The sequence below is a fragment of the Mercenaria mercenaria genome, chromosome 2, assembly GCF_021730395.1.
Source record: "Mercenaria mercenaria strain notata chromosome 2, MADL_Memer_1, whole genome shotgun sequence".
Lineage (NCBI taxonomy): Eukaryota > Metazoa > Mollusca > Bivalvia > Venerida > Veneridae > Mercenaria > Mercenaria mercenaria.
Window position 1 is genome coordinate 61,343,310 of NC_069362.1, and position 22,600 is coordinate 61,365,909.

The 22,600-nt window shown below is 36.6% G+C and overlaps 1 protein-coding gene and 1 non-coding gene across 3 annotated transcripts in view; both read left to right on the forward strand.

Annotated features, from left to right (window-relative positions):
* Positions 1-22,600, forward strand: part of LOC123564061 (transmembrane channel-like protein 7) — a 64,880-nt gene that overhangs the window by 20,337 nt on the left and 21,943 nt on the right. For both annotated transcript variants that reach the window (XM_045357326.2, XM_045357325.2), the window contains 5 exons: positions 12,994-13,075; positions 13,429-13,706; positions 15,320-15,474; positions 18,462-18,612; positions 19,577-19,738. In XM_045357326.2, coding sequence (XP_045213261.2) covers positions 12,994-13,075; positions 13,429-13,706; positions 15,320-15,474; positions 18,462-18,612; positions 19,577-19,738 — 828 coding nt within the window. The remainder of the gene's footprint in view (positions 1-12,993; positions 13,076-13,428; positions 13,707-15,319; positions 15,475-18,461; positions 18,613-19,576; positions 19,739-22,600) is intronic.
* Positions 16,818-16,934, forward strand: LOC123565119 (U5 spliceosomal RNA). Its single transcript, XR_006689108.2, has one exon. It is a non-coding gene; the product is annotated as a U5 spliceosomal RNA (small nuclear RNA).

The following is a 22,600-nucleotide window of genomic DNA, read 5'->3' on the forward strand; positions in this document are numbered from 1 at the left end:
TTCCTGCAAATTCATGAATCGCGCAGCAAATTCTTGGCCTTCCAGTGTGGTTCATACCATAAATGAACGCATAAAAATAGCATTCAATTCTTATATTTAATTTTACGATAGCTTGCTAAAAAATAACTGATTTGCTTTCTAGGAGTATCAAAAAATCAAAATAAATGTAAAGATATGATCTTTCGTCATCCTATAACAGAATAGTCAAAAAAGGCCCCCCCACGTTCAACTATAATTCCCCTTCGATAAAAAATACAGTTCCTGGTTTTTGTTTGAAATATTTTAACTCCAGTGAAAATTCATAGAGTCTTTGTTCTGTGATCTTTGACACCAGAAAAAAATAGTTAAAGCTTAATTAAATGTTCTTGTTCAAAGTTTTGGCGTAAATTTTTAAAAATTTAATTTTTGGAACGTGACCATTCTATTCATTTTTTTGGTGAAGGACGTAGATTACGCGTGCAATCTCGGGGGAAAGGGTCGCCATTGATATTATTACTCTAATGTTGTTTTTATGAAAATTAACGCATTAAATTTGTTTTCCAAGTAAAAATGTATAAGTGAATGCAAATTTTTTATACAACAAAAAGTTTGGAAAAAGAACTCGTGTTGTTAATTTGTGAATAAATAATTTGTCCTGCCTAGTACAAGTCCCCCCAAAATGTCAGCCCCACTCCCTCCCCGACCCCGATTTGTAACGTTTATCAACTTATATAGACCTTTCTTTACATTCCGAGCCGTTTGTAAATTATTTTGTTCCAAACAAAAGGAGCATAGTTTTGGTTAGAAAGTCACCAAACATTTGCTCTAAAATTTCCAGGGGGAGGCTCCCCGGACCCCGCCGGAGGAAGGGATTCCTCCTCCCACACTCTCCCCTTGAGTAACATCTAAATGGATCACGCTACGCCCCTGAATGCCACATGTAGTCATGTGGTAGATATAATGGCACAAGCAGTCATGTGGTAGATATAATGGCACAAGCAGTCATGTGGTAGAAATAATGTCACAAGTAGTAATGTGGTAGATATAATGCCATAAGTAGTCATGTTGTAGATATAATGGCACAAGCAGTCATGTGGTAGATATAATGCCACAAGTTGCCATGTGATAGATATAATAGCATAAGCAGTCATGTGGTAGATACAATGTCACAAGTAACTGTTAGGTAGATATAACACCCCAAGTAACCAAGTAGCTGTGTGGTAGATATAATGCTACAAGTAGCCCTGTGGTAAATATAATGCCATACATAGCCTTGTGGTAGATATTATGTCACAAGTGGCCATGTGGTAAATATAATGTCACAGATAGGTGTGTGGTAGATATAATGTCACAGATAAGCTGTGTGGTAGATGTAAATTCGCAAATAGGTGTGTGGTAGATTTAATTTCATGAACAGCTGTGTGGTAGATACAAAGCTAGAAGTAGCAGTATGGGAGAAATAATGCAACAAGTATAATTGTGGTAGATGTAATGTCACAAAAAGCAATGCGGGAGATATAATGACTCGCATTGTGGGAGCATGTCTCAAATATATTTAAACTAGTAATGTGGGAAAATGCTTTAAGTAACAATTTAGGAAAATGCCACAAGAAGTTATAAAATGGAAGAAATGCCACAATCAGTAATATGGAAGATGTAATGCTGCTGGTAGTATATCGGAGATGTAATGCTGCTGGTAGTATATCGAAGATGTAATGCTGCTGGTAGTATATCGGAGATGTAATGCTGCTGGTAGTATATATGGAAGATGTAATGCTGCTGGTAGTATATGGAAGATGTAATGCTGCTGGTAGTATATCGGAGATGTAATGCTGCTGGTAGTATATGGAAGATGTAATGCTGCTGGTAGTGTATGGGAGATATAATGTTACAAGTGAAAACAAAAATAATGTTATCAATAATAAAATGATTGTGGTTGGTGAAGAAAGCTGGAAAGTCATTTGCATGTCATTTTTATAGCCCCTTTGAAAAACGGGACGTATTTTGGGAACGCCCCTTGGCGGGCGGGCGGGCGGGGTGGGTGGGTTGGCGGGCGGGCGGCGTCCACAGACCCTTTTCCGGAGCATATCTTCTCATGCATGAAAAGGGATTTTGATGAAACTTGGCACAGTTGTTACCATCATGAGAGGGAGTGTCATGCGCAAAGAACCAGGGGCCCCAGGTCTAAGGTCAAGGTCACACTTAGAGGTCAAAGGGGCAAATTCAAGAATGACTTTGTCCCGGAGCATATCTTCTTCATGCATAGAGGGATTTTGATGAAAGTTGGACAAAAATTTTTCATATCATGAGAAGGAGTGTCATGCGCAAAGAAAACAGGTCCCTAGGTCTAAGGGCAAGGTCACACTTAGAGGTCAAAGGATACAAGAATGAAAACTTTGTCCGGGGGCATTTCTTCTTCATGATAGAGGGGATTTTGATATAACTTGGCACAAAAAGTTCACCACCATGAGGCGGAGTGTCATGGCAAGAACCCGGTCTCTAGGTCTAAGGTCAAGGTCACACTTAGAGGTCAAAGGATACAAGAATGAAACCCTTTTCCGGGCATTTCTTCTTCATGCATAGAGGGTTTTGATATAACTTTGGCACAAATGTATACCACCACGAGACGTAGGTGTCATGCGCAAGAACCAGATCCTAGGTCTAAGGTCAAGGTCACACTTAGAGGCCAAAGGTCAGATACAAAAATGACTTTGTCCGAAGCATTTCTTTCATTTCATGGAGGGATTTTGATGTAACTTGATTTCAATTATACACCATCATGAGACGAAGTGTCATGCGCAGTTCCCCTTTTTTAGAATTACTTCCTTTGTTGTTACTATAATAGTTATATTGTAACTTTTTCTTTACTAGTCGTAGGGACAAATCGAGACCACTTTTCTGTAGTACAACATGCATGTACATCCAATTTTGAGGTGTATTTTGACCAGTTTTCTACCTGGTAAAAATTTTTGTGAGGACTTACAATTTTTTTTTTGATTTTTTTTTTTTTTTTTTTTTTTTTTTTTTTAAGATTAACTTCCCTTAGTTGTTACATAAATAACTTATATTGTAACTTTTTTATAATTGCCGTAGGGAAAAAAAAAAGACCACTTTTCTGTGGTACAACATAGATGTTACTTTCCAATTTTAGGTTGTATTTTAGGTATCTCTACCTGGTAAAGGAGATTTTTTTTGTGGACTTCGAAAAAAAAACCTTAGTATTTACTAAACAACCACAAATTAAAATTCCATTTGCAAATACAGGTGCTAGAGTAAAGAAATTTGCTGTGACGGGCGTATATTGTGACATTCTTGCACTCTTGTTGTAGGTCGGATGCATTTATAAAATAAGAGAGGTATGTTATGTGTATGGTATATATATATATATAATACATAAATGCATGCTGTCCTTACATGTAGATACATTTAATTGTTGTTTGGTTATAGTGAAAATAATAGACTTTTGATTTTACTTCTTTTTGCCACCAGTGGTAGTTTGGGTTGGGTGTGGGGCGACTTTCACAGACAAGAATTTTGATAGTTGGATTTTAGTCATGTTTCACTCTGTACTTTGTACTGAAACCATACATGGGCATGAATCAGTTTTCACTTAGAATTGTTTAAGATGATTATCTATGCTGTGTAGATGATCATAAAAGAAGGATGTTTTGAAAAGGGCCATAATCTGTAGTGAGAATTAATATATTGTATACTATGTATATTGAAATACTTATTTCCAGCGCTCACTATGATTAAATGTTTTTGTAGTAAAGGGACCTTAATTTCCCTAGTCTTTGCTTATTATTTTTCACTACTGTATTGTGTACTTATAATTGTGTTGCAAACATTTCGCACTCGGCTACTAACCTTAAGGAAATCAAAATTTGCTGTGACATTAAGTCGCACTTAATTACCAAGGTGGATTTATAAATTCATGCTTGGTCTGGTAGAACAAAATATGGAATTGATCAGAAGGTGTCCAGAGTTTCCAACAGAGATGTGTTGATGCAAGTGACTGAAAAGATTTTATGTTAATGTAAATAATTCAATATATTTTCATTCCATAAAAACCATTCCGTTTATCTATACTGGTTGGGAAAATTTCCGGACAGGACCAGTTTCCGGACACATTAAATATCCGCTTTATTTCGTTGTTATTCATGTAATTGTTTCATCTAGATCATTTAGATGTTTGTTCTTCATGTCTACAACAAACCACTGTTTCATAAGGCTGTGTAATGTTTGGGTTTTTGATGATAACTCGCCTGCCTTTACAAAACAACTGTCTGTCTTAATGGGGCATGAAGATAACATTGCGCATGCGCAGTAGTTCACACATGCCGAGGTATCAAGTGGGGAAGAAATAATCAAACTACATAATGATTGTCTGCTGATAACATGTTATACTTTTAATTTCACGCTAAAAGTTACGCAAGATGCAAGGCTGTCAATTTTTGCACTAATTTTATTCTATTTCTATTGGAATTATCAAGAATTCGTATAAGATGAAATTCAAGTTTTTTATAGTCAACCTCGGTTTGCTTTCGTAGTGCTATTGAACGTTGGGTTTTTGTTTATGTGCAAATTTTTAAGAGGTGATGATAAAGAAATGTGTTTGAAATAGTTTAATTACTTATTTTGATATCAAATTAACAACAGAAACCGTCAATTTTATTTGTCCGGATACTGGTTTACCCGACGGGAAAAATAACTTATTTTAGTGACCCCATTTGAGGCCCCATGGAACCATATTTTACGTCCACAACGCGATGCTGATTACAACATCAGATGTGGAAGGGGGCTGAAGTTTGTGCAGTGTGGGCTTATTTATGTCAAATATTTTTTTAGGGAATAATTGTGCCGAAATATGAAAATGCGTCCAGAAAATGGTTCCCAACCAGTATATTAAGTACAGCTCGTTTAAATGGGTCATCCGTGTTGTTGTACTTCTAAAATAGATTGGCCCGGTTTATAGGTTGGTCAGGGCTACGGACATGTATCGTATTTTGCCACCGGAACATTTCTGTAAAGTGCTTCTTCCCCTTCCGTTTGGATCCGTCCATGTTTACAAACACGTTTGTTTATATTATGGACTGTAATTAATGACATGATCTTGATAATATTGTACTATTTATGTGACCTGTCAAAACATGTTTCTGGCTTTCATGCTGATCTTATATAGGCGTGAACAGAATATAATGAAAGTCGGGAACAAGTTTTGACAGTTCAAATAAATAGTGCAATAATTAAGTACCGAATTGCTTTGCGTTAGTCTGTACTATCATACTTTATGTGTTCTTTTTATGCCCCCGAAGGGAGGCATATAGTTTTTGAACCGTCTGTCAGTCTGTCCGCAATTTTCGTGTCCGGTCCATATCTTTGTCATCCATGGATGAATTTTCAAATAACTTGGCATGAATGTGAACCACAGTAAGACGACATGTCGCACGCAAGACCCAGGTCCGTAGCTCAAAGGTCAAGGTCACACTTAAGACGTTAAAGGTCATTTTTCATATAGTGCATTCGTGTCCCGTCCATATCTTTGTCATCCATGGATGGATTTTCAAATAACTTGGCATGAATGTGTACCACAGTAAGACGACGTGTCGCGCACAAGACCCAGGTCCGTAGCTCAAAGGTCAAGGTCACACTTAGGCGTTAAAGGTCATTTTTCATGATAGTGCATTCGTGTCCGGTCCATATCTTTGTCATCCATAGATGGATTTTCAAATAACTTGGCATGAATGTGAACCACAGTTAAGACGAACGTGTCGCACACAAGACCAAGGTCCGTAGCTCAAAGGTCAAGGTCACACTTAGACGTTAAAGGTCATATTTCATGATAGTGCATTGATGGGCGTGTCCGGTCCATATCTTTGTCATTCATGCATTGATTTTATAATTATTGGGCATGAATGTGTACCACAGTAAGACGACGTGTCGCGTGCAAGACCCAGGTCCGTAGGTCAAAGGTCCTAAACTCTAACATCGGCCATAACTATTCATTCAAAGTGCCATCGGGGGCATGTTTCATCCTATGGAGACAGCTCTTGTTAGCTCACCTGAGCAATGCTTAGGTGAGTTTTTCTGATTACTCGATGTCCGGCGTCCGTCTGTCTGTCTGTCTGTCTGTCAACATTTAGCTTGTGTATGCGATAGAGGTTGTATTTTTCAACTGATCTTCATGAAATTTGGTCAGAATGATAACCTTGATGAAATCTAGGCCGCGTTCAAAAATGGGTCATCTGGGGTCAAAAACTAGGTCACTAGGTCAAATCAAAGAAAACCCTTCTGTATGCAATGGGGCTGTATTTTTCAATTGATCTTCATGAAATTTGGTCAGAATGATTGCCTTGATGAAATCTAGGTCAAGTTCGAATATGGGTCATCTGGGTTAAAAAGTAGGTTACTAGGTCAAATCAAAGAAAAACCTTGTGTATGCGATAGAGGCTAAATTTTTATGCCCCCGAAGGGAGGCATATAGTTTTTGAACCGTCTGTCTGTCTGTCGGTCTGTCAGTCTGTCGGTCTGTCGGTCTGTCCGCAATTTTCGTGTCCGGTCCATATCTTTGTCATCGATGGATGGATTTTCAAATAACTTGGCATGAATGTGTACCACAGTAAGACGACGTGCAGTGCGCAAGACCCAGGTCCGTAGCTCAAAGGTCAAGGTCACACTTAGACGTTAAAGGATAGTGCATTGATGGGCGTGTCCGGTCCATATCTTTGTCATCGATGGATGGATTTTCAAATAACTTGGCATGAATGTGTACCACAGTAAGACGACTTGCAGTGCGCAAGACTCAGGTCCGTAGCTCAAAGGTCAAGGTCACACTTAGACGTTAAAGGATAGTGCATTGATGGGCGTGTCCGGTCCATATCTTTGTCATCGATGGATGGATTTTCAAATAACTTGGCATGAATGTGTACCACAGTAAGACGACGTGCAGTGCGCAAGACCCAGGTCCGTAGCTCAAAGGTCAAGGTCACACTTAGACGTTAAAGGATAGTGCATTGATGGGCGTGTCCGGTCCATATCTTTGTCATCGATGGATGGATTTTCAAATAACTTGGCATGAATGTGTACCACAGTAAGACGACGTGCAGTGCACAAGACCCAGGTCCGTAGCTCAAAGGTCAAGGTCACACTTAGACGTTAAAGGATAGTGCATTGATGGGCGTGTCCGGTCCATATCTTTGTCATCGATGGATGGATTTTCAAATAACTTGGCATGAATGTGTACCACAATAAGACTACGTGTCACACACAAGACCCAGGTCCGTAGCTCAAAGGTCAAGGTCACACTTAGACGTTAAAGATCATTTTTCATGATAGTGCATTGATGGGCATGTCCGGTCCATATCTTTGTCATTCATGCATGGATTTTAAAATAACTATGCATGAATGTGTGACACAGTAAGACGATGTGTTGCACGCAAGACCCAGCTCCGTAGGTCAAAGGTCCTAAACTCTAACATCGGCCATAACTATTCATTCAAAGTGCCATCGGGGGCATGTGTCATCCTACGGAGACAGCTCTTGTTTCAACTTATCTTCATGAAATTTTGTCAGAATGGTTGCCTTGATGAAATCTAGGTCAAGTTCACAGTCTGGGGTCAAAAACTAGGTCACTAGGTCAAATCAAAGAAAAACCTTGTGTATGCGATAGAGGCTGTATTTTTCAATTGATCTTCATGAAATTTGGTCAGAATAATAGCCTTGATGAAATCTAGGTCATGTTCGAATATGGGTCATCTGGGGTCAAAAACTAGGTCACTAGATCAAATCAAAGAAAATACTTATTTATACTCAAGATTTTTGCTCCAATTTTAATGATAGTTGGTCAGAAAATTTTTTTCCATGAAATCACTAGGTCAAACATGTTTACACTGTTATGGTGTGTTATGGTTTGTTTCTCAGGTGAGCAACCTAGGGCCATCTTGGCCCTCTTGTTTTTTTTCATAGATTCTAGATATTATTTTAAGGAAGTTGATTGTATTTGCAGTCATTTCAGTTTTGCACCGGGTTCCCTAAGTAATTTAATGCAAACTAATGCAAAGACGCATGTTATCTTGTGTAGCATATTCAGTTACATATTGTTATGAGAACAAAACACCCAGTCATTAATTGGAAAGTGACTAAATGAAAGCTGAGGTGTTTGTAATAATATTTCAGTTTGGTATATAAGAGCAGTCTATTACTTAATAATATATACAGTTGAAACTCCGTATCTGGAACTCCCTTATCTCAAATTCTCGAAGACATTTTCAAGTTCCGTCCCAAGAACAAATGCTCAAAATATCATTTTTAAAATCAAATTTCTGTTATTTTGAAGTAAAATGCTTGATTCCTTGGAATTTAAGATACCATTATTAAGTAAAACATTATTGTATGCATCCAATGCAACATCCCTAAGTCTGGCAACAAACTCACCTGGACTTTTCCTTTTTGTATGATACAAGTTTTGTGTACCTAATGTCCTGTGGTCATAAGTTTGCACATTCCCAGCCATGGGTATGCACAAATGTAAGGACTCCACAAATAAAAGTATAGAGTAAACAGTATTGAACAGTGTCTTCTCTTTCAGTTATCAGATATAAATCAATTTACAAAGACAGCCAGTTTTGATACACTGATGTATGATATTAATTATTTAGAATGAGTTTTTCGCCTGTTGTTGATTTAAAAAATGTTTATGGTTCCTTTGATCCTATATATGATGTATCATTTAAGTCAAACGTAAAGTGTGTAATGTAAATGTCTTGCCAAATCCTGATAAAAGATAGAATAAAGATTATTTTTGTCGAGCCTGCTTGCGGTGAGCTCGATATAGTCGGCACTTGGCAGTTCGGTGTATGTGCATGCATGCGTGTGTGCGTCCATCCAAGCACACGATTGATACCTTAGGTGGTAGGAGGCAAAGGGAGACAAAAGAAATCCTTTGTATTCATTCCGTAACCACTTAAGTCTTTTGTTCCTTAAGTGGTCATTCTATTATTTCAAACAATGGAATGACCACCTAAGGTATCAGATGTGCGGAAGTCTGTCCGATTTTGTCTGGACCATAACTTTGACATGCATGGACCAATCTTGTTTATATTTGGCATGAATGTTTACCTCAATGAGAAGGCGAATCATGCACAAACCCCATTTTCCTATCTCAAAGGTCAAGGTCAAAGTTGGAGGTCAAAGGTCGAATTGAAGTTTGTCTGGAGCATTTCTTCTTCAAGCATGATGGGATTTTGATGTAACTTGGCATGAATGTTCACCATTATGAGACGGAGTGTCCTGCACAAGAACCAGGTCCCTAGGTCTAAGGTCAAGGTCACACTTGACAGCTGGTGGGCTCGACATACTGCCCGTGGGCATACTTGTTGAATTGTTTAGTTATTGCATACCATTGACATTTCGCACATGGGAAAAGCCTTTCTTTTAGTACACATTAAGTTTTTTAGCCATAAGCTGTCATAGCTAGTGTGCATTTAAGTTAATTTAAAATCCATCATTTCTTGTAATCAGATTAACCCTAATCACGCTGGACAAGATTGATTCTGCCTTTGCGACCAGTTTAGGTCATGATCAGCCTGCACATCCATACAGTCTGATCATGATCTGCACTGTTCGCCATTCAGTCAGTATTTTTTTCCCTTACAGAAGCAAGCCTCTGTGGCGTACATGCTGCGTATTTGCTGTGTATATGCCGCGAACACAGTAGTACGCCAGAGGAGTACATTTTACCTACACCGCATGCCGCGTACATGCCGTGTACTATTTCGACGAGTACACAGCATGTACGCAGGAGGTCACTAGTACACTTCAAGTACGCAGCACAGACTCTGAAAATTTAAGGAGTACACTGCATGTACGCAGGAGGGACTTGTACAAGAAAATAGTACACTGCATGTACACCGCAGATACTTTGAAATTTGTGCAGTACACTTCATATACGCGGGAAAGACTTGTACAATTTCTTTTGGCATTTATACTTAGTTTTTTTTTATAAGTTAAAGTCTGAAGTAAACTTCATATACGCGGGAGGGACTTCATGCAGGAAGGATTTGTACATTTTTTTTTTTTTGGAAGCAAGAACTTGATTTCCGAGTAACTTTTATCTTAATAGCATAGAATAGTTCAGATTACCGGTATTCTGAACAATAAAACTTTGCCAAACTATTTGCAATGTTCATTTGTGAAGCTTACATCTTAGTGATTTCTGAGCTGCACCTTGCATGCAGTGTAAAAATATATTCTTTTTCATTTTGAATTAATCCTGGAGCTTTCTAACTTGGATAATTGAAAAGCCTTATATGAACTTCGTTGCATTACATTTTGTAATACATGAAATAATTACCAAGATAATGCCTCAACAGCGCCCGAATGAGAAGAATTAATAGCTCTCACTGTTATTTGAATACTCTTAAGCAAAACACCACTCTATCATGTTTTATAAAGGCTTTAATGCTCATTATGTTAACTCATTAAGGCCTCACCAAATTAAAAAGTTGTTTATCGGATTTGCCGCTCGTATATTTTCAGAACGTTTTTGGCTAATTGCGCTTGCCCCATTGGAAAAAATCAATCCAAAATTTTTTGGTGTGCTACTTTTTACGGACGTAAAAGTGTATAAATGCTTATATAATTCCAGTCCTAGATTGTTCTCAGATGGATTTTAATCAAAATAAATACATACTACGCACACATCGTCTATAATAAATCATAACACTTATATTTAGTTGCATTAAAGTTGTTTCCCTTGATGCAGTTACGCCATTTTCTTCAAATGTTTACCAAATTACATGCTACAAAAATTGATTTATTTCATTGAAAAGTGGATGAAGAAAAGCATACTAATTTATTTGATAACATCAATCTACATTATTTTGGTAAGGGTAAATACTTATTGATGCATGTCACTTATCTTTTTTCTGTTTTTTTTTCTGTCCAAATGATCAGCATTTGCATACGAAAGTTGGTGGGGTAAGGAATTTACATTATCACAGCAGTTTCGCCACAAGAGTACACAGCATGTATGCAGCAGGAGTACACAGCATGTACGCCGCAGGAGTACACAGCATGTACGCCGCAGGAGTACACAGCATGTACGCCGCAGGGGTAGTACACCGCAGGCTCATTTGCATGTGAAAAGTGTATGTGCCGCGTACATGCTGCGTACTATTTCTCGCATACTAAATTCCTCCAGCGTACATCCTGTGTACTATGTAGTCCACAGCATGTACGCAGCAAGTAGTACGCGGCAGAGCTCATTTGCATGTCAAAAGTGTACTACAAACGTACTATCGGTGTATGTGCGGTGTATATCCTGCGTACTATTGATTTCAGTACACATCATGTACGCATCATATACGCTGTATGTACACAGCAAGAGTACGCAGCAGGCCTTTTTCTTCTGTAAGGGTTGGCAAGCATCCCTTTTAACAATTAATGGTACTGTCCAGTTTGAAAAATGGACAAGTTCATTATAGAAATTTAGCAGAGTAATTTAAGGGTTAAAGACTTTTCCCATAAAATTTATGCACCTGGTAATAATGTGGTTGTATGCAATCCATTTTCAGATAATATTGATGTTTCATGAAAATGCATTATTTATTGAAAAGGTCACTTTGAATCCGACTGTACTCTTAGCCTTGCACATGTCACGGTATTGGACATAATAATTATATATCAAAATAAGGGAAACATATGTAGGCATATGGGTAGCTCAGTAGAGCATCTGAACAGTATTCCAGGGCCCCTGGTTCGGGTCCCAGTATGGCTGCGCACTTTTCTTACCCAGTGCATGGACTTTGACAACATTATACTGGTTGGTCTCTGATGCCTATACTGTGACACACATTCCACCATGCTATAACCACCACATTTTAAGTATTAGTATGACCAACAGCACTCCCTAGCACAAGATCTAGAAAAGTGCATTTTTCGTAGTTTTGCTTCGTTCATCAAATTTCCTACGTATTGGTCCAATAGCATGTTTTCTGTTCCAGTATACAATATCTTTTTTTCAGCCCTATTTTAATTACATTTAAGATAGAAGAGATTTGAAATTAAAAACTATCCTGCTGAACGTGGGAATGCCTGAGCTTGCCTCTTATATATGAAATACATACATAAAAAATGTAATAAATGTAATATCATGGAAAAACTATGGTGCTAGGACAGAGGTACCTGTTCATGAAAACATGGTTATAAAACATATCTGAAAAGTTGTTGAAAAGTACTTGAAGATTGTCTTGGATATTCTGTAAGAACATATCAAAAAGATAAAAGCCAGTAGTCTTGTAGAATTTCAATGGAGAGGTTATTTATTGAACTTTTATGTTTAAGTCTTCAAGATTTTAATTTATCATAATCTTATCCTGGTTCTTTAATATACAAGGTTTTAAATCTGTGTGAAAGACTTAATAGAGTAGTTTAGAGTCTTAACCGCCTCGGTGGCCTAGTGGTAGAGCGTCCGCTTCGAGAGCGGGAGGTCGTGGGTTCTATCCCTGGCCGCGGCATACCAAAGAGCTTCCTCGCTTGGCGCTCAGCATTAAGAGGGTAGTGCTAGGACTGGTCAGCCCGGTGTTAGTATAATGTGACTGGGTGGGATATCATGCTATGTGTCTACGGCGTGATATTCCAGTGAGGCAGCACTATAAAGTTGGGCATTGTGCTCACTGCTACAAGTAGACAGAGTCGTTTATATGACTGAAAAATTGTTGAAAAAGATGTTAAACCCGAACCTACACACACTTTTCAGTTGAGCACAGATTTTAAAGTCTTTTCCCACCTTTATAATAGTTTAAATTGCACCCTTCTCATTTATCAGGGACTGGAGAAAGTCAACTGCTCTATAGGAAAAGAAATAGAATATTAAAAACACTTGTGTATGTAGAATAAAATAATGAGAGACTGTTAATGCATTATTGTTTAAGTTAGTTCACAAAGTTATAATTGCTCTTGAAATGAGAAAGCTATTCTTAGTATAATTTCATAACTACAATCTTGTGATTTCAGCAATGGCAAAGATTCACAAACTGGTTTAAAAGTTGGGTTTACCAGCTTGAACTTTGGGCAGGGGCTTTCAAGGTCATAGAAGGTGAGACATTTTATTGCTGCGTGAAAATTTCCATGGGAACTTATTAAAGTCGCTGCTTCATTTGTGTATGCGTCATACCTGACATTTCTTGACTGAAATTGACACATTGATAGCCTAAATCTTCCTGTTTCGAAGTTGTACTGCCTATCCATTGAATTAGAATGATAAAAATCCATTTTGTGATTTCTTTCTAAAATTCATGGCCCACATTGTGGTTGGACCAGCAAAGCAAACAGACAATTCTTTTGAATTAGTTACTGATACTGTTTAGGTTTCATGGTATATTAGATATTGCAATGCTTTATGTTGTTGACCACCTCTCGGTTGAATTATTAAATTTTGAATAATTTCAGGTCATTTTGGAACGTCGACTGTGTCGTATTTTAGGTTCCTACGCTGGTTGATGTTCCTGAACCTGTTCATGACGCTGATCATGTTCAGCGTAGTTCTTCTGCCTTTCTTACTACTAGACCTTGGCAAAGATAGTAGTTTTAAGGCGTCAGTAAATGAATGTTCCTCAATACCTCACAATATGGCAGTATTCTACAGTACTAACTACACAAATGATGTAAAAATAAAGGTGCACAACTCTTCTACAGCCAACCAAGTTCAGGATGTTCTCCAAGGAACGGTTAGTATTCTTCCGAATCAGTAAGGAGATATCTTTAAGGTAGTTCTGCACGTTTGATAAACCGGAAGTGATGGCGTAACGTAATTTAGGACGGATTACACCAAACCGGAAGTGACTACTCAGTGTTACATGTGAAGTAGTCCAAAATGTAGTTCCATGCTATGGATGAAATCTGGTATAATAAGTGACATGAGGAGGTGACAGTTAAATTTTTGGCTTATGTTTATTGCTTATAGTATTGAGAATAGATCTAGACCATTTTCATTGTAAATTTCTTGGAATAAGTTTTATTATTTGTGAAAAATGTCTACCTACGCGTAACTGCTAAACGGCTGTTTTCATGGGGGCATTTTTAGAGGGTGATGTTTCTCAGAACAGATTATTTTTCTTATATTCAACATAACATGTCAATATTTTTCTATTTTTGATAAGAAGACATGTTATACTGAATGACCATATATGGTTTTCATATCATTGAAATGCTCTAAAGTGCTGAAAATGAGGTTGAATGTTTTGTTATTAATATGAAATAAATAAGGAATTGAACTGGTAGAATGTAACCTTTATCCGGAAAAAGTAGAATAAAGCCTGGATTCGGCGTACGGATATAAAAATAATTTTATGAATTAATGACAATATGTGGGTAAATTTATTAAAATAGCACTGTTACTATATTTCTAAAGTCAAAATATGATATTCAAACATATGACATGTTGAATAATTCAAAATAATGTCTCAAAATTAGCGTGAAATATTCGGTTTACTTTAATCATGGTTAAATATCTCTAAAATAAGCGCATGGACCTATACATTTTATTTCACCACTATATAGGCCATTATGTTTATGTACAACTGTGAGAAGTTTCATCAAAATCTACATTGTAGAAAAAATTATATTCACAAAGATGTTATGAAAGTTATGATTTTCCCATAGACTTCCATTATGAAAAATTGCGTGAGATCCAAATTTTTCAAATCAGTCTGGCAAAAAATCAAGCACACGACCCTATCTTTTTTATTTGCTGAATTTTCTAGTTATACTCTGAAGTTTTGAAAAATCGGAGTTTAATCAAATTCTACATTGGAGAAAAATTATCGATTCAAACGTGCAGAACTACCTTAAGGTTCATTAGGGGAAAAAAACTTTAAAGGAAAAGTAGTGTTTCTAAACATGATGAAGTTAAGAAGGGATGTCACAGTAACATGTTACCATTTTTAAACTTGTATAACCGTATCTGTATGAAAGTATGTTTCAATATTTTCCGTAGAAGGTCCATACTACAGAATTGCAGGAACATTGTCGATTTTCTTCTAATTTAGTGACATTTGCAAACACATCTATTTATGTACACATGAAATGTAACTGATTATCATTGGATGTTAGCTGGTTTAGAATTACAGAATTGATAAGTTTATGAATTTTGTAGAATGTTCAGTATTGTCAACAAAAAACTGAATCAGTCAGATATGCTAATAAACAATGTCCAGTGACCTAATTCAATATGGTGTGACAACACTGGAAGAAGAACCCAAAGTATAGTTTTCAGAAGTTAATTGAAATTTATTAATTAACTAAGACATTTAAATTTACCGATAATCTAAATAATTCGCAGGGTTGGATGGAGAACACTGTTTTATTTTACGGAGCGTACCACAATAAGACAGGCTACCTAGCAACAGGAGATGCCTTCACATACAACATGTCCTTGGCATATCTCTGTGCAGTAGGACTCGCATTCATTCTGAGTTTCATTCTGCTTGTGAAAAAGTAAGTACATTCTTAAATTAACATGGTGTGATTCTTTTTGCATGTATTGTTTGAAAGCTAGATTAAGGAAAATGAAAAATGGTCATGTTCACAGAGAATTGCTAGTTTCATACATTTGCAGAACATTCGAAAAAATACATACGTGTTTAGGTCTGTATAAGCAGTTGACCAAGGCAGCAACAAATCTTGGATGTTGAATGGAGGTTGCTGCTTAAATTGAAATAAGAACATAAAAGAAAAATTTGGGAAGTTAGCTGACTGGCTGCTGGTTATATACATTGATACTTGGAGTACAATGTCATGTTACCATGGTATTTAGGAAAATCAAATCTTGTAAATATCAAAGAACAAACATTTTTGTAATGAGGTGAGCAAGTTTTCATTTTTCTCAGTAGTTCTTGTGTATTCCGTTAAACTTCTAAGAAAGTCCAGTGTGGGCAGTTTAGGGTTATTTTTTGTGCCACATGTTATCAGTTAGTCTGTATTGATCGAGATCCAGGAGATAACTCCCAAGGCTGTTCATATTTTGTATAATTACACCCCTTTTCTTCTCAAAACATAGATAATCAGAGCCAAGAAAGACCAAGTCAGAAAATATAAGAAAAATAAAGGAAGATTATCTAGACAGTAGTCAGACTAATTCAAATGTAGTTTTGACAGCTATCTTGAAAATCTTCACATAAAAAGTCTAAAATTACAAGAACATTTTTTAACTTGTAATCTGAATAAGGAAATATTTCATGGGGAATTAACTGTTATGACTAATGTTACAAATTTTAGATATTGGATAACTGTAAATTTATTTCTATGAAACATTGCCATTTTATAAAAAAAATTTGTTGGGAGGTTGTAATGCACTACTGCCATACCTTTACATTGTACATTGCAGTCATATGACTAAGAGAAAAGCCTTTGTTTATGAACTATTGTTCTGATGACATTTATGGGGCAGTCTTGCGTAATGCCGTGTTTACATTGTACTTTAATATAAGGGATACAATCAGATAAGCGCACTCGGCCAGATAACACTTGATAAATATTCGTACTTTCTTGATTGTTGCCCTTGGCTGAATCTATAAATAGTTTAACCTGCCTGAATCTATTTTGTATTTAATTTTTCTTTTAAAATTAATTTGCTGTAAATTCCTTTTCTTTTTTATAAATTATATAAGGAAATCTGTTTTAAAATAAATGTTCTGTTAATTATTATTTAAAAAATGCACAAACCATTTGTCTTGTGAATTAATATTCATGCAAGTTTAAATGTAATATTCATTTTTAACCAGAAACCTTGAGTTTGTTATATATACTTTACATATAAACTGCAAAATGTTTGTGTTTAGTAACTCTGGTTTCACTACAGACACGCATAAATCTTTCGCCTTTTACTAAAGATTTCCGTGCAGTGGAGCAATCAATGAGTCTATAGACTTATTTCTGAAGTCCTTCTAACGAAGGGTACATATTAATGTGAAGAATAAATAGTATAATGATATTTCTTGGGTGCTTTCCACATTGGCTGATGTTGAAAAAATAAATGAGAACAAAAAGACATATTCATTTTTTTTTTACAATCATGATAGACTAACTTTAATGTTAAATTTGTCCTCAGTGTGATGAAAAATCAGTTTAAACAAATCTGATATTGGATATACAGCCTAACTTTGCATAGTTAAGCATAGTTTTACAGCAAATACTGTGTACTTATTTTATACGCAATATTTTATTCAAATTAAAATCTTTTTGTAAGTAATGCTTAATTAGATTTAAGTCAGTTTTTTCATCAGTATTTATTTATCAAAATACTTGCTAACTCAATTATATAGAAAAACTACAGATTGCATTATTTGAAAGAATAATAAAAAAAACAAGAGCTGTCTCCGTAGGATGACACATGCCCCCGATGGCACTTTGAATGAATAGTTATGGTCGATGTTAGAGTTTAGGACCTTTGACCTACGGAGCTGGGTCTTGCGCGCGACACATCGTCTTACTGTGTCACACATTCATGCATAGTTATTTTAAAATCCATGCATGAATGACAAAGATATGGACCGGACATGCCCATCAATGCACTATCATGAAAAATGATCTTTAACGTCTAAGTGTGACCTTGACCTTTGAGCTATGGACCTGGGTCTTGCGTGTGACACGACGTCTTACTGTGGTACACATTTATGCCAAGTTATTTGAAAATCCATCCATCGATGACAAAGATATGGACCGGACACGCCCATCAATGCACTATCCTTTAACGTCTAAGTGTGACCTTGACCTTTGAGCTACGGACCTGGGACTTGCGCACTGCACGTCGTCTTACTGTGGTACACATTCATGCCAAGTTATTTGAAAATCCATCCATCGATGACAAAGATATGGACCGGACACGCCCATCAATGCACTATCCTTTAACGTCTAAGTGTGACCTTGACCTTTGAGCTACGGACCTGGGTCTTGCGCACTGCACGTCGTTTTACTGTGGTACACATTCATGCCAAGTTATTTGAAAATTCATCCATCGATGACAAAGATATGGACCGGACACGAAAATTGCGGACAGACCGACAGACAGACAGACGGTTCAAAAACTATATGCCTCCCTTCTGGGGCATAAAAACCCAGTCAAAGCAGGAAATTAAATGTACTTAACATTTAGCTTGAGGTATCAGCTTAGATAATATTGGTTTACCATTTTTGTCTGGTGATATCTGCCCCTTAAAAATTTAATGCATTAGTCATAGATGAGGTGTTAAACATATTATTGAAGCTTTGTATCTAATGCCTTAGGGCTCCCTTTTTGAAAATATTTTGTAAAGAGTACAATATAAAATAATAACTTATTTAGGTATTACTGCAGCACCATATATTGGGCATAATCTTAATCTAGATGACTTTTGAACCATAAAACTTTCTGAGTTGCCAGCCTTTGATTAATTTAGGCTGTACATGTTAACCCCATGTTACAAGGTATTTTCTCATTGTTTTAGCTCAGCAAAAGGCTTGAAGCAGAGTGCGGTATCATCTGTCGGTGGAAACATCACCCTTTACTGCAATAAGGTGTTTGGAGCCTGGGACTACTGTATCTCAGAATCGAAAACAGCTCAGCTAAAACATTCCAACTTACTGCAGGACTTTAAGGTAATCTTAGCATGAAGTGCTCACAGGAAACTTTTGTAATAGTCTGTAGTCTAGACTAGATAATCTTTTCTTTTTTTAGAAAAGATAATTGTTATATATTCTGACATTGTCGGACTTGACTCTGATTATCTGTGTTTTTGAGAAGAAAAGGGACATAATCATACAAAATTTGAATAGCCTCAGGAGTTATCTCCTGTGAACAAAGCACAGGACTTCCATGTCTGTTGTGCAGCATTAAGAAGTAACACTCTAATGTTACAATTTTTGCCCCAGTTTTTATGAAACTTGGTCAAAGTATTTTTGGAAAGTATAGTTTATTTGCTGACAGAGGAAATGTGTTATTTTGAAAATAGTGTATATTTACTGGACAAATGAATTGTTATATTGGATGGAAGAATCATTAGAAATGTTTTGAGAAATATGTATATTTTCTGAAAAGGTAAATTATTTGAAAAGTATGGTATTTTTCATCTGAACAAACAAAATATTTTTGGAAGTATGATATATTGATTATCTTGGAAAATATGTTATATTTGCAGAATGATTAAATTGTCTTGGAAAATATTATTGCATATTTGCAGAATTAATAAATTATTTTGGAAAATGTTACATATTTTCCTTTCAAGTACATGATTTTAAATAGAGAAAATGGTTTATTTGCAGAATAAGTAAATCATTAGTGAGTCAAAAATTTGAGAATACCTTGTTGCTTGATTAGATGTTTAGACTAGTTAACCTTTAGCCTGCTGGTTGCAAGTGATTTTGCCTTTGGGACCATTGCAGACCCAAGATCAGCCTGCACATCCGTGCAGTCTGATCATGGTCTGCATTGTTCGCCATTCAGTCAATAACTTTTTGGTATGTACCCCTTTTAACAGTTAATGGTACAAATTGAAAGATGGACGATTTCATCATAGATATTTAGCGGGCTAAAACTATAATGAGGAATATGGTATATTTGCAGAATGAGTTGGAATATCAGAGACTGCAGTGGAAGAAGGAAAGTCGAACAACAAAGGAAAAGTTCAAGCTGTATACAATCCGAGTTTTGATCAACATTCTTGTTATACTTATACTTGGTGGTGCCTTATTTCTCATATACTTCACTAACCAAAAACTTGTCGAGGTGAGATGATTGATAGTCATACTTGGTGGTGCCTTTTTAGCTCATGTGATTTTTCTGAAAAATAAATATGAGTTATTGTCATCACTTGATCGGCGTTGGCGTTGCCTGGTTAAGTTATGTTTAGGTCAGCTTTTCTCCTAAACTATCAAAGGTATTGCTTTGAAACTTGCAACACTTGTTCACCATTATTAGCTGACCCTGTACAGCAAGAAACATAACTCCATTCTGCATTTTTTTAGCTCACCTGTCACATAGTGACAAGGTGAGCTTTTGTGATCAACCGTCGTCAGTCCGTCCGTCTGTGCGTCAACAATTTCTTGTCTGCACGATAGTGGTTTATTTATGATTTTATTTTAACCAAACTTGCACACAACTTGTATCACCATAAGATCTCAGTTCCTTTCTTGAACTGGCCAGATCCCATTATGGGTTCCAGAGTTATGGCCCCTGAAAGGGCCAGAATTAGCTATTTTGACATTGTCTGCACAATCGCAACTTCATTTATGATTTTATTTTAACCAAACTTGCACACAACTTGTATTACCATAAGATCTTGATTCCTTTCTTCAACTGGCGAAATTTCATTATGGGTTCCAGAGTTATGGCCCCTGAAAGGGCCAGAATTAGCTATTTTGACCTTGTCTGCACAATAGCAGCTTCATTTATGATTTGAATTTAATCAAACTTGCACAAAACTTGTGTCACCATAAGATCTCGGTTCCTTTTTTAAACTGGCGAGATCCCTTAATGGGTTCCAGAGTTATGGCCCCTGAAAGGGCCAAAATTAGCTATTTTGACCTTGTCTGCACAATAGCAGCTTCATTTATGATTTGATTTTAACCAGACTTGCACACAACTTGTATTACCACAAGATCTTGGTTCCTTTCTTGGACTGGCCAGATTTCTTCATGGGTTTCAGAGTTATGGCCCCTGAAAGGTCCAAAATTGGCTATTTTGGCTTTTGCAGCTATATAGATACTGCATTTATGGTTTTATTTGATACAAACTTCCAAAATATCTTCAACAACAATAAATCTTTGATTCCATGACAAATCAGATCCAATCATAGGTTCCAAAGTTATTTTATATCAGATTACCTCCCCTGATTGTAATCGAAATGGATTTATATCAGTAAGTACTTATAGGACTTATTTGAAATTTCATTATTGTCATTAGTTGGACTGAGCCAATCAGGGTAGATAACTATGGACTGATTTTATGTCAAATTATCTCCCTTTATTTCAAATTAAAATGGGTATATCTCCGTAACTAACGAAGATACTGATCTGAAATTTCATTTATGTCAACAGATTTATTTGGCAGATCCTTCTTTTGTTCACTTACAATAATTTTTTTTTTTAATTACTTCCCTTTTACGAAACTTTTTTATTATTGGCCGTAGGGAAAATCCAAGACCACTTTTCTGTGGTACAACGTGGATGGTACCTCCAATTTTTAGGTGTATTTTGACATATCTGTACCTTGTAAGAATTTTTTTTCTTTTTGGTTAAATTTCTTCCCTTTGTTGTTCCTGTCCTTGAGACTTAGATATTTTTTCTGAGGACCTTCTTGTCCTCAAGTGCAATGATAACAGGTGAGCGATATAGGGCCATCATGGCCCTCTTGTTTCAAGAATTATGGCCCCTTTTGGACTTAGAAAATATCATTTCTTTGTTAAGTTTTATGTTTAGGTAAACTTTTCTCCTAAACTATCAAAGCTGTTGCTTTGAAATATGCAACACTTGTTCACTATCATAAGCTGACCCTGTACAGCAAGAAACATAACTCCATCCTGCTTTTTGCAAGAATTATGGCCCCTTTTGGACTTAGAAAATCAGATTTCTTGGTCAAGTTTTGTGTTTAGGTCAGCTTTTCTCATAAACTATCAAAGGTATTGTTTTAAAACTTGCAACACTTGTTCACCATCATAAGCTGACCCTGTACAGCAAGAAACATAACTCTGTCCTGCTTTTTGCAAGAATCATGGCCCCTTTTAGACTTAGAAAATTACAGATTTATTGTTTAAGTTTTATATTTAGGTAAAGTTTTCTCCTAAACTATCGAAGCTATTGCTTTGAAACTTGCAACAGTTGTTCACCATCATAAGCTGACTCTGTACATCAAGAAACATAACTCCAACCTGCTTTTTTTGCAAGAATTATGGCCCTTTTTGGACTTAGAAAATTATGGGTAGGACAATATTTCTATTATAATACAAAAAAATCAGATGAGCGTCAGCACCTGCAAGGCGGTGCTCTTGTTTCTCATACACCACACTAGTAACCAAACACTTGTTTAGGTGAGGAGATAGTCATACTTGGTAGAGTCTTATGATGCCCTGCTTTGAAGAAGTGGGAGTATTTAATGCTTTGCACCTGTCAGTTGAGTTGGTCACTCAGTCTGTAGAGTGAATGGTTTCTGCCCAATAACTTGAGAACCGCTTGACCCAGGACCTTCAAACATGGAAGCATGATTGGGCTTATAAATTCAATGACCCCAATTGTTTTTAGGGTCAGTAGGTAGATGTTGAGATCACAGGGGCCCTGAACCTTTAAAATGGTTTCCGCCCAATAATATGAGAACCACTTGACTCAGGACCTTCAAACTTGGAAGCTTGTTTGGGCTTATAAAGTCAATGAACCCCTGTAGTTTTTATGGTAAGTAGGTCAAAGGTCAAGGTCACAGGGGCCTGAACCCTGAAATTTTTTTCTGCCCAGTGACTTGAGAACCACTTGATTCAGGACCAGCGATTGGGCTTATGATGTAGGTGAACCCTGTAGTTTTGGGGGTCAAAGTCTCAGTGGCTCTAACTTTGAACACGCTTTCCACCCAGTAGCTTGAAAACCACTTGACCAGGATCTT